General features: G+C 36.7%; 1 protein-coding gene across 1 annotated transcript; it reads left to right on the forward strand.

Moving 5' to 3' along the window:
• Positions 1-946: 946 nt before the first annotated feature.
• Positions 947-13,321, forward strand: LOC128864143 (ras-related protein Rab-13). Its single transcript, XM_054103665.1, has 5 exons — positions 947-1,508; positions 1,886-2,085; positions 2,230-2,322; positions 6,942-7,055; positions 7,120-13,321. Exons 1-5 carry the CDS (start codon positions 1,385-1,387, stop codon positions 7,231-7,233), a joined length of 645 nt encoding a protein of 214 aa, XP_053959640.1. The 5' UTR covers positions 947-1,384; the 3' UTR covers positions 7,234-13,321.
• Positions 13,322-13,350: the final 29 nt, after the last annotated feature.

Consider the following 13,350-nt stretch of genomic DNA (forward strand, 5'->3'; position numbering starts at 1 on the left):
GGACCAACTAAATACGAATAAGAAGCAATATTACTTAGAGTTAAGTGAAGTTTTTCACACTGGAGTAAGATATTTGTGTACTATATGTAGACTTTTGTCAGCGTTGGTTTTCGGTTTTTTGCCATAGCTTTGCTATTTTATGTTAATGTATGGATTTTTTTTTTAGTTTATATTGATTAGAAAAAGATTTCAAATAAAACTATGTAAACACTTTTTCAGTAAAGCTTTTGAGCTTTCAATCCAGTGGAAATGGCGATGTATGTAGACTTTTGTCGGTGACTGTATATACATATAAAATAAAAGTAAAAAAATAAATGGCGCGTACACTTCTGTTAGTTGTTTGGTCGAGCTCCTCCTGCGACTTGATATTTTTTTCACAAATGGAGGGACCTACAGTTTTAAGCCGATTCCGAACGGCAGATATTTTTTTTTATGAGGAGCTTTTTCATGACAGAAATACATTCGGAGGTTTGCAATTGCTTACCGATGGGCGACCGCTATTAGAAAACACTTTTTATATTATTTGATGTTCATGCTCGGAGTTTCGAAGCTGTAGTAGTAAAAGCCAGTAGCAAAAGTGGTTATATCCTTTTAATATTTAGCTTCAAGTTCATTCATAATTTTTACACCAAAATAAATCTTTGCAAGTACTGACGCGTGCATGCATACATACGCATACATGTACTTGTATGTATGTATGCGTATATGTATGCAAATATGTACGCACATACACGTCTTCATCGTTTTCGAATATGTCCAGCTGTTTTGCGAATAACAAGTAAAAGTGAGCCTTATGGTATCATCTGTGCATTGAAGAAACCGTAAACAAACCATCGACGACCATTCTTCAACCCTCAAGGCATGCACACCAACCCTTCGACCAAACCCTTCATAAAACGCAGGCGTTATTTTCGAACAAATGCCTGTCACTCACGTTCCACAAACACTGCACAAAGCAAACTGTTGGTTAGGAGTTGGCATACGTTGACTTGTTTTCATACGTCAAGACAGTATTGATTTTTCGTGCGTCCATTTACGAGTTCTTCACGGTGATGCTGAATCATACTTTTCTCTACAGACCTGAAAGCTGAAAATATAGAAGTACGCGTTGAATAAATATAACTCAAGAAAGAACTTCTAAATTGTTGAAAATCTCATTTTTTAAACAACACCAACAACCACGAGCGTGCAAAGTGTTTTTAGTAAATTATATGAAACTGTTATCAAAGGAGGAGAGGCACAGCATTTATTACATATTCCAATACCATAAAAAGGAGTTTTACACCATTTTGGAAACGCCGTTAAATTCGACCCATATTGCCTAAAACGTCCCAGCAAACAGACAGGCGATTGACCTGAACGGCACTGATATCGTAAAAACACAATGGCTTTGGACTTTGTTGCAACCTATAAAGTTCTGGTGCTCGGGGACTCGAATGTGGGCAAAACGTGTATTGTCCATAGGTATTGTGATGAGAAATACTACGATACATACATATCTACTATAGGTAAGTTTGCGCCCACACAAAAGCAAATTCATCCATAAGCAAATGGGAAGCAGTGGACATTTGAAAAAATAGAAATAAAAAAATATTTTAAGTTAGAAAAAACCTCATCTTGCTAACTTATCATTGCACGCCTTGACGTGAACCAATTTCATGCCACAAATGGTGATGAAAAAGATGCAATTTGAAGTCCCATTTTATGATTTTAATGTTTAATATTTTTAACGACTTCACCTCCTTATGCACACCCAAATATAATAATTGCATAATATTGTATGTATTTACTAGTGACCAGACACAAGTGTTGCACAAATCGGTTGTAAAATTTTCCATATAGAAAACTTTGTTCTTTCCACTAACTAACTCTGCGTTTTGTCTAGGTATCGACTTTAAACAGAAGCTTATCAATTTGGATGGAGTGCCAATAAAGCTACAAATTTGGGACACAGCTGGACAAGAAAGATTTCGTACCCTAACCACAGCCTACTATCGAGGAGCGATGGGCATTCTACTGATGTACGATGTGACGAATTTGGAGAGCTACAATAACTTGTCATATTGGTTGCGAAACATTCAAGAGGTAATTTGTGTGTATACAAACAAATAAGATATACATATACATACATACATGTGCATATGAATGTACCTATGTATGTATATAATTAAGTATTTACAAATTTAAGTAATTGACCAAGAAGCATCTAATTTGTGTAAATTTATGTAGAACGCGTCACCGGATGTTGTCAAAGTCTTAGTGGGCAACAAATGCGAATGTTCGGCTACGCAGCGAGCGGTTGATAAAGAAAGAGGTGAAAAAGTGAGTATAAACGTGAGCTATCTTTAAACTGAAATAAAGGTAACGAAATATTAAGCCAGAAGGTTAATTTTTATTTAGTTTGAAACGATTTGGTTCATAACTATTTTTCTATCTAGTAGTCAGTGTGCTAATAAAGTAGGGATATATTGTAAATATAGTCTATAAATAATAATAAAAACTATTTGTCTACCTCAATCAAGTAAAATTCACGAAGTGCGCCACTTGTATAATTTTCACGCACTGAACTTTAATTTGAGTAATACGCATTCATACGCAGGTCGTTGGAAAAGTCCGTAAAAAAATAAAAGAAAAACACTTAATTGTTTCGGATATTTTTGGATACAGTTTTTATTTTTCGACATAGTCTCCTTTTAGGCTTATGCACTTCCCCCAACGCTGTTCTACATAGTTTGTTGATCCCTCCAAATAATGCAGGGTCCGGCACTCGAAGTGTAATCAATTAAAAAGGCCATAAATTTAGTTTTGAAAATTACTTTTATTCAATTCGAAGTGAAAAATGTGTGAAAATAATACAAAATTCAAAATCAATTTACTTTTTCTCGACATGGTCACCTCTTGCCTTGACTAAGGCCTTGAGACGGTTCATAAACGAATCGCAAGCTGCCCAAATGTGACTTTTAGGCATTTTGGCGCACTCGCACTTTTTTTTTGGGGTCGAGATTGGTGAAACTTTTAGTTCGCGCTCCAAAATGGCCCAAAGAGAATAATCAATCGTATTCGCGTCTGGTGAATTTGAGAGCCATCGTGTGGACGTTATGAAGTTCGAAACGTTGTTTTTTAGTCATTCTTGGTTCACTCGAGCTTTGTGAGATGGTGCCGAGTCCTGTTGAAACGTCCATTGGCTGCCGCCGAAACGTTTGTCTGCCCACGGCCACAAAGCAACCTACAGAATACTTTCCCGATAATATTTCGTATTTACCTTGGCGCCAGGCTCGATGAAAACGATGGGAGGGCGCCCATCTGCGGTTACAGCGGTTGGTGCTGCCTCCTGGTGACCAATCGATGACTCAAATTCTTGTATGAACGGTCGGTCAAATAAACCTTATCGTTTTGGGAGTTTACGAATTACTCAATTTGGAAAATTTGTCGTCAGAAAACACAATGTTCGTAAATTGACTGCTTTCGGCCAAGCGAAGCAACTCCTTCGCAATCTCAAGTCTGACTTGTTGCTGCTTTGGTGGGAGATCATGCGGCTTTTGGGTCTCGTAAGGCTTTACTTTGAGACCATTTTTCAGTATGCGGCGGATGCTAAGGTCAGATATTTTCAGTTCTTTCGCCCTTTGATTGGCAATTCGTCGGGGATTTCGCTCAAGTCGCTTCTTCACTTTTTGAACCATTTCACGAGACGTTGCAGTCTTTTGATGACCACCTCCATGACGTTTCACGACGCTACCAGTTTATTGTAACGAGTAATGGTGCGACAAGCTAAAACTTTATTTATCATATTTAAGGTGTTCAGGCTCACGAAGAATCGCTGGTTCGAATTGTCCAGCCAAATATAATACAATCACACTATTGTGTTTGAAATCCATTCCTGATTTTCCATTTTCACGTTTACTCTCGAAAAAATGCTACCGCGCGCTTGGAAACAATACTCTGAACTGTCATTCAGCCAACTAACAGACAGCTAATGCCCATGCATGTGTCCTTTGTGTCCTGGTATCTAGTAAATCGTGACCCGCCCATTTTTGTAGAGTTCGTCCATTTTAAGTCGGCATTGTTGAACACATTTCGAGTTAGTCCAACAAATAACTCAACTGTTAAGTCTGTGCAATTAAATGGCTGTGAAACGTGGTCTGTACCGCTCCAAACCACAAAAAGAATTCAAACTTTTATAAATCGCTGCCTTAGAGCCATTCTGTGTATTTGTTGACTGGATGTCGAATGACGAGCTCCTTACTCGAAGTGGTCAAAGACCAATTGAAATTGAGATTCGTGGATGAAAATGGAAATGGATTGGTTACACAATCTTTAAACCGTCCTGCTGGCATCAGCAGAATGTCATTGGACTGGTATCCGCAAAGCTCTCGTCGTTGTAGAAGGCGACCAAAAGGAACATGAAAGCGAACCCCATTTAATGGAGTCACCACTGTTAACGATTCGCTCACTTGGCCACAGATAAAATCAAAAGCTGCAAATCGATCCCAATGGAACTTTTTTGTTACGGCACTTTACACCCCCGGCCGGCGATCGAGCAAATATGGTAATAATAATTTCTTCGAATTGGCGAACTAATAATAGTGGTTGGGAGCCAAGTCTTGAGGAAAGGGGTGATGTGAAAAGAGTTGGAACCCTATTTTCGTTAATTTCCATTAATTTTGCGACTGATGAGGCGTGAGGTCGTGAAGAAAAACGAGAAGGAAAATCACTCGACTTTCTCGATTCAAACGAATGCCAAACACAGAGAAATAAACCGATCCTGCTGAAACTTGGTGTGTGTTTTTCCAAGAGATGCTACTAACTAAACATACCCTCTATACGCGCCAGTACCGCCATCTCTCTGATTTTGCACGGACTTTTCAAACGATCCTCGTAAATTTTATTGACCTACAGTCTGTGTCAGAAAAAAGGAACCGCGATTATTCATCAAGTATTATAGATACACATACAGTAGGTTCTGTTTTTATGCGGTAGATACGTTCCGCAAGAAACAGCATAAAAAAAAACAGCATAAAAAAAGCTACTAGTTCTATAGTAAAACTATAGATACGTTTCAAAAGTGCTAAAACCGCATAAATCTGAAATAATGTAATAAAATCGCATAAAAAAGGGCACTAGTCCCATATTATAACTATAGATACGCTCCATAGACCGCATGAATCTGAAATAATTAAATAAAATCGCATAAACAAAATATTGTATTTTTGAAAATTATATCTTTATTTAAGAAACGTCAGAATCGAAAAATAAATTTAAGTCAGAAATAGAATCAGACAATACCCATATGTTGCGCGTTCGTAAAATCACTTTCGTCACTTGAGGAAATGTACACGTCTGATCTAGATAGTTATGCAGGCGGTTCCATACTTGTAGGGTTAGCATTTCTGATGTAATCTGTGATGAGTTTTTGCTTAGCTGGTTTAGAATCTTGTTTATATGTACAATTCCCGATCGGTCGACATGCATTTTGTAATTTAAAAAAAAAACCGCACTATTTCAAAACCGCATAAAAAAAGCCGCATAAAAACAGAACCTACTGTATATTTAAAATTTGTTTGCCTGAAAGTATGTACTCAATAGGCCGTGTAGTCTTCATCGATGTCGAGTATAGCCTGGCATCTTTCTCATACTTAGAACCAGCTTTTCTGCGTAGCTCGTCGACAAACAGGACTAAATTTTGCGAACTTGACGCACGAGTTGCTTTAAATCAGGGGCTGGCTTTCCGGCAAGATGCGTTTTCATAGTTCCCCACACATTTTCAGTGGGGTTGACGTCTGGGGACTGGGAAGGCCAGTCCAATACTGTGACGCCATTTGCTTGTTTTGATGTTTCTCAATGTGTTTTTCTAAGAGCAGAGGTTTTGATGATGTGGGACGGTAGGATATGTTCGACTCCTTCAGTCGACGTTCGATGGTGTTGATACTCACATCTATTCTCTTTTTAGCAAGAATTGTGCGTGCTTGGCGAAGTCGCAAAGAAGGGTCCCACTTAAAAAGTTGGGCGATCGCTTTATCCTGCTTTTTTGTCGTCACTTGCTTCAAGCCGCGCTCGGAAAAGTCATCAATATTTTTGTGCACTTTATACCGCTGATTCCACATAATAACAAACTTTTTTGATTTTTTAATCACTTTTGGCCCTTTCGAATGCGTGCATGAAAATACCGCCTCAAAACGCTTCGCGTACTTCTCACTCATTTGTGTTTGGTTGCATTTACGGGAAAGTTTCGAACGACATTAACCTGAGTTAGCACTGACGTCGTAGCCCTTGAGTGGGACTATTATGCAGGAAAAAGCAGAACGAAGTATATCTTGAAGTTACAAGAAAAAAACCGGTTCTTTTCCTCTGGCACAGACTGTATGTAACGATCATCGAAGATTTGTTAAACTTTTTTCTTTCAAACTTTTCAAATGAAATGAGATAAATTAAGGACAAATAACATAAAAAAGTTGGGACTTTTGCACGGACCTTTCAAACGACCCTCGTAAACTTCGATGATTTTTCAAACTTTTTTCTTTCAAACTTTTCAAATGAAATGAGATAAATTAAGGACAAATAACATGAAGAAGTTGGGACTTTTGCACGGACTTTTCAAACGACCCTCGTAAATTTCGAAGATTTGTTAAACTTTTTTCTTTCAAACTTTTCAAGTGAACTAAGATAAATTAAGGGCAAATAACGTAATGAAGTTACTTTTGCACGGACGTTTCAAATGATTCTCGTAAACTTCGATGATTTGTCAAACTTTTTTCTTTCAAACTTTTCAAATGAAATAAGATAAATTAAGGGCAAATAATATAATGAAGTTAGGACATCCCTTCTGAAAACCCCGTTAGAAGTAAACTACAAGTTCATAATCTATTGTGTGTCTATTTCATAATATATTTTATATACCTTTGACTCCATGGACTAATAATCATTTCGTTTTTTGTTTTTGTCAGATTGCTGAAAATTTTGATATGCCCTTCTTTGAAGTCTCCTGCAAATGCAACATAAACATCGAGGAGGCGTTTCTGGCATTAGCACGAAAAATTCGGGAGCAACGCGAACGCCGGGTAGGCATTACATTAAAATATTTTATAATATTTTCGCCTACTTACACTTCAAATTGCATTCTAGGGAGATAATTTCGATAACGACGAAAAGACACAAGACAAGAAATCGCCTGGTTCTAACGGACTCGGCACATTCAGTTTGGCCAGCTTGTCCGAAGGCAATCGTTGTTCCTGCTAAGCCGAACGGAAATATTCCACATACTCATAAGGAACAATACGTCCACCAGAGTGCTATTGTGGAATGCCCCATACATGCGTACAAGCATACTAACCTCGTAAATACAAAACGCGCGAATTAGATACAAATATACTTACATGCATCCATACGCGCCTACTTGAAGCCGTGTGGCTGCGTGTTCTAACAAAAGGGGTCAGTAAACAATTTTGTGAGCGGGATATGGTTGTTGCTGTCGACACAGTTTCGAGCGGCGCCAGCTGTGTGGCCCTGCTATTTTCATTAGGTGTTGATTGGAAGCGAGTTATTTGTACGTATGTATGCATATACATTTAAATTATTGTATATTAAGGTACAGAATGCAATACAAAATGTAGTAAAATGAAAGAGCAAACCTAATTTATGTAGCCAAAAATTATTGTTCATACATTACTAAAAAAAAAGAAAATGCTCTCTGATTTTAAACGCTTCATATTTGCACAATAATGTGACGCGCCAAGCACTCGTTGCATATGTATGTATGTATGTGTAAAAATTAATTATGCTACGCCTTTCCAGGTACAAACATATTTTCGTGGTCTCTGGGACCCGATTTGGTCAATGCTTGCAATTGCTTTATGTGGCAAGACGTAAGAAATATTGCAATTGAACTCATTGTAGGTATACATCCTGCATACCTACATGCATACATACATATGGATAAGAACATATCGCTTGTTTGCTGGAAGAATGTCAGAACCCAAAAAATTAAATATTCGAGGAAAACATCTTCACACTTTTCAATTTACTAGGCCTCCTAAAAAATAAAAGTAAATGCACATTTTCATCAAAAGAGATACACCCAACTGTGTTTTTACACAGTGGATACGTTCCGTAGAAATGCGTGCAAAAAAAATCGTTTAAAAATACATACATACATACATGCGACATATGGTAAATTTGGGGTTATGTTCGACAACTTAAAAGAAACGTGTATGATGAGAAAACTTTAAATATTTTCACAAAAAAATTGACAAAAGAAATAATATAGAAATCTATATTAAATGTATAAGTATTTGTAAAACAAAACCTATTAATTTTTATTATAAAAAAAAGTTTAATTAGTGTATGGTTAAAATTCAATCCATAAGTACAAATCATATAAAAATTCAGAACAAAAATCAATTTTGCCAATTTTTGGACCAAAAATGGTATCATCAGTAGATATGACTATGTCAAGCCCAGCGCATCTCTCGGGCTTTATTTATTTTTTTCCGAAAAAACACGCGTAAAATTCAGAAAAAAGCATGCAATTTTTATTTCAATCGATAGTAGAGTCCATATAATTTAATGTTTGAAGATTATTTCACGCAAATGTTGACCGCGACTGCGCTTCAAATGGTCCATCCGCTTAGTCCAATTTTGGCATACTCTTTCCAATGTTTCGCCCGGTATCTCACATATAAATGCTTTAATGTTGCCTTCCACTGCGTTAATTGAAGCAGGCTTATCTGAATAGACATGAGCTTTAACATAGCCCCACAAAAAATAATCTAAAGGCGTTATATCGCACTATCTGGGTGGCCAATTGACAGGTCCCGAACGTGAAATAAAATGCTCACCGAACTCGCCTCTCAACAAGTCCATTGTTACGCGTGCTGTGTGGCATGTGGCACATTGCACGTCTTGCTGAAACCACATGTCATGCAGTCCAAGCGAGTTGGTGGTTTGATGTCCAATAATGTATATTTGGCTCTAAATTTAGTCACAATAGCTCGAATAGCGCTTCAGAGGGTCGATTAAACTGACCATAAAATGGAAGAAGCGCGCGATAAACTTTCTTAACAGAACACGCATTTTTATAATAAATTGCAAAAGCTGTTCGTTTGTAAGACGATTCATGGTTAAATTATAGACCAAACTGAAGATGTTTGACAGTGAAACAAAACACGAAACGGTCGTCAGCTGTTTAAACCAACTGTTTAAAAATATAATAGCTAAAGAATCACCCGTTATAATAATAAAACTAATACAAGAACAAGTACGAACTGTTTAATCAAGTCAATATGTTTTTTTATATGCCTATATAAATCATTCTCTGAATAAACTGGAAACAATGGGCTTGTTGCTGGCATAAGTCGAGCTGTTTTGTCGGATCGCTCGTTGCCTCGGATGCCTTTATGGCCTGGTACCCACATAATGTTGACCTTTTTTAAGTTCCGAATGCAAAGGTCTCTTAGTTTTTTAACCAATTTGCTACTACTATTGTATATGTAAATGTTTTGTATGGCTTTAATGGACGACTTGCTATCCGTACAAATGGGGAATTTTCCTTTATTACACTGCGCGAACTTCGCTGCTTTGTATATGGCCTCTGCTTTTGCTGTGAACACCGAGCAGTGTTCAGCTAACTGGCCTCCAGAAATGAGCAATCCTTGTTGATTAACTACAAACGTGGTGTTAGTGTTGGTTTTTGATCCGTCCGTATATAAACAATTCCAATTGTTGTTCCGGTAGTTTCTTTCCTGTTCTGCGAAGAGTTGTTGATAGGTCGAACTACTTGTCGTATATTTATTAAGGGGACAGATACCTGTAAACGGCCGTATTTTCCCTGATTTTCATTAAAATTATTTAAAATGAAGAAGTCAATATTTTTTTTCAAAATTGGCATACAGTTTATTTATATATTAAAATAATATACAAATTTTTTTTTATTTTAATAATTTAAAATGGCGGATGTACACTCCATTCTTCCAGGCAGGTCGCAGCTGGGCTACTTAATCGGCGGGCATTGTAACATCGGCGTCAGTGACCTGAATACAAAAAACCAAACATTTTTTTGCTTACTAATGTCATAATTTTTATATGAATTAAACAAAAATGGGGGAAGAAAATTCGCGGAATAAAATGCTTAAAAAATGAGTTTTGGAGCGAATTTTCCTACTATTTTTGCTTCGAAAAAATTATTTTTTCGAAAAATTTTCAAAAACTTTAAATTCACATAGAAAGTAATATCATAAAAAAGATCGGCAAATAACTTTCCGAGTTATCGTGTACGCCAATTCGAAAAATATATTGTAGTTTTGAGGAAAACGCGTCTAAAGTCGACAACGTAACTATACCCCTCCCAGCGCTCGAACGCAAAGAATAGAGTCGTCACGGTTGGCGATCTATAATATAAGAAATACTTAAATTTACGTTCTAAAAATATTTTGACATATTCTTAAAGGATTATATTAACATTTTATGAAAAAAAAAAATTTTTTTTTACAGATATCTGTCCCCTTAAGAGCGTGGAGAACGGTGTTGAAATTTGATTTATATATAAACCACGATGGTTGACTGTTAAATTTAGCTCCTGGGTGGAGTTTTATTCAAGATTAATCACCCTAACGGAAAATTTATATATTTTGCAAATGGCGTCTTACGTCAATAATATTTGGCACTTGTGAACTAGAGTGGTGCGGTATATAAATAGGCAGGCAATGGGGTGCGTAAAGGTCAAATAAAATGTTACATCACTCAAAATCACTTTTTTTGTATTTTTAAAAATTGATTCAAAAACGAAATTGTATGATTAATTTTGCGCCACATTGTTCTTTGTACTTATTATCCAGCTAGACGCTACCTAAATATTACGTTCAAATTTTAATGCACAGTTAGATTTGATTAGTTGTTAAATGTACAAATGTACGTATTGCCCTTATACGAAATTTGTTTAGATTGATAAGACATCTTTTTAGGAATTCTATATATGTATATATATATTTCCATAGTTCCTAGATGAAACATAGGGCTTCAATAAACAAGTTATAATTTCGTTTGTTTGCAGCTAGATGTGTAATTTGACTCCAGGAAAGGCCTGCTCTGTCCGCCTCTGCTGCTACTTGTCGCCTCCATGTGTTGGTTGGTCTCCCGCACCTACGGCTTCCTTGGGGATACCAGTCTAGCGCTGTCCTTGCGATGTCATCCCGTGTTTGCGCAATGTGTGCCCGATCCATTTCCACTTGCGACGCATAATTTCTATGTGAACTGGTGTTTCCCCAGTAGCCGCCCAAAGATCATCATTGCTTATAATAACAGGCCAGAATATCCGCATTATCTTTCGTAGGCAACGGTTTAGGAAGGATTGCAATGATTGTAAGTTCCATGTTTCACATCCATACAGAGCTATCGACTTCACGTTGGCATCAAATATTTTCAGTTTTGTGTGCCTGGAGATGCGCGTTGATCTTCATACCTTGTCCAGCAGGCCAAAATGCAACGCGTCCCTTAGATATTCTGTTGCGTGTGTCAGTTGTTGATCCGCTGTTTTTTGAAATTATACTCCCAAGGTAGCAAAATGCATCTACATCTTCAAGTGGGGAGTAGGCAATTTGAAGGGCTTGAGTTTCGGTGCTGTTAATCTGCATTACTTTCGTCTTTGCTATGTTAATTCTTAGACCTCTTCGTGCTGCTGCATGGCATACCGCTTCTAGTTCAGCTGATGCATCTGAGTATTTGTGCGATAGTAAACAAATGCCGTCCGCATAGTCTAGGTCTTCAAGCCGGCCGAATAACCCAAAGGAAATGCCTCTGCTGCCCGCACACGCTTGTCGCAGGTACACGACTAAGTTGAACAAGAGTGACGATAATACACATCCTTGCCTAAGATGGATGGATGGATTTAAGGAATTATTTTTTGTTTAAAAAAAAAGCATTTTTTATTTTGAGGTTCGAGCAAGAACGAAAATTTCGTGTAAAAACATTGATTAGTGAGCCGCGTTATTTCAAAATCGTGTAAAAAAAGACCCTATAAAAGAGAGTTGGTGTACTTTAATGGATATATATATGTCTATATATAATTGGCGCGTACACCCTTTTTGGGTGTTTGGCCTGGCTCCTCCTCCTATTTGTGGTATGCGTCTTGATGTTGTTCCACAAATGGAGGGACCTACAGTTTCAAGCCAAGTCCGAACGGCAGATATTTTTATGAGGAGCTTTTTCATTCTTTAATAGATATTGCCATGAAAAAATAAAGCTGTTCAGGACAATGCGCCCAAAGCCGGCGCGGTAGCTACTAATAATAAAAACTAATAATAATAATTTCTGCATACTTATCTAGAAAAAACTGTTTTTGGGTTATGACGTTCTTCCATCAAACGAGCGACATATGCATTTAAGGAAATCGCTTGAAATTATCCAAAAGTACTACATAAGTGCTTGAGTAGTTAAAACGAACTATTGTCCGCTTCTTCTCTGCGGAAAAAAGGAATAATTACTTGGAACCACCTAAGAAAGCTTAAAGAAATCTCGTTCATATAATCATATTTTTGATTTTTGTAAAAATATAAGTGAGTGAGTGACCCTGTGACATGTGACATACCTACATACATATGTACATAAATACTAAAAGGGCAAAGAGGGGAAATTGAGAATTGTCTAATGAAGCCAGCCATTTCGTTTTGTTTTTACACTCCATATAAAGTATCCAAAAGCTTCGTAGTCAATTACCAACTAGTGTATAATAAAAACAAAAACAAAACGTTGGTGCAGAAAAGTTATGGTAAATATTGTATTACATTTACTAATACATACATATATGTACAGGGTATGGGGAGGTATGTATATTCTGAACCTACATATGTATGTGGATTTTATAATGGCAACAAAGATAGATAAATACTTCTAATATATGTAGAGCTCCCCGTTAAAAAAATTATATTCAGCTCGAAATTTAAGATTAATATTAGATAAAATTTAACTGAATCTACATTTTGTTGTTGAGCTTGGCGTATGTAATGGTACAGCGCACATATCGAGTACAGCTGCATATATACAGGAAAACAAACATAAAAACAAAGCTCGATTACACACACACACACATACACACACACACACACACACACATGCATACGTATGTAGATGCTATACTAAATGAAAAAAGAGAGATTTAATTTAAGAACCACTTGATATTGATGAGATATAATACAAAACGATTTGATGTATTAGTTAAGTAAAATTTTACTAGCCGACTTAAAGTAAATTTAAGATTTATTTTTAAACAATTTACAAAGCATAAGAGTACATATAAATAATTATAATAGTAACGAAATAAACTTCATAACCTTCTAAATTCATTGAGATAAATATACGAGTATG

Source organism: Anastrepha ludens, chromosome 2 (genome assembly GCF_028408465.1).
Source record: "Anastrepha ludens isolate Willacy chromosome 2, idAnaLude1.1, whole genome shotgun sequence".
Taxonomy (NCBI): domain Eukaryota; kingdom Metazoa; phylum Arthropoda; class Insecta; order Diptera; family Tephritidae; genus Anastrepha; species Anastrepha ludens.

Bases quoted from the DNA above. Each gene is read 5' to 3' on its own strand.
- LOC128864143 (XM_054103665.1), top strand. From the start codon at position 1,385: ATGGCTTTGGACTTTGTTGCAACCTATAAAGTTCTGGTGCTCGGGGAC. The intron at 1,509-1,885 runs GTAAGTTTGCGC...CGTTTTGTCTAG, and splicing joins TACATACATATCTACTATAG to GTATCGACTTTAAACAGAAG. The intron at 2,323-6,941 runs GTGAGTATAAAC...TGTTTTTGTCAG, and splicing joins ATAAAGAAAGAGGTGAAAAA to ATTGCTGAAAATTTTGATAT.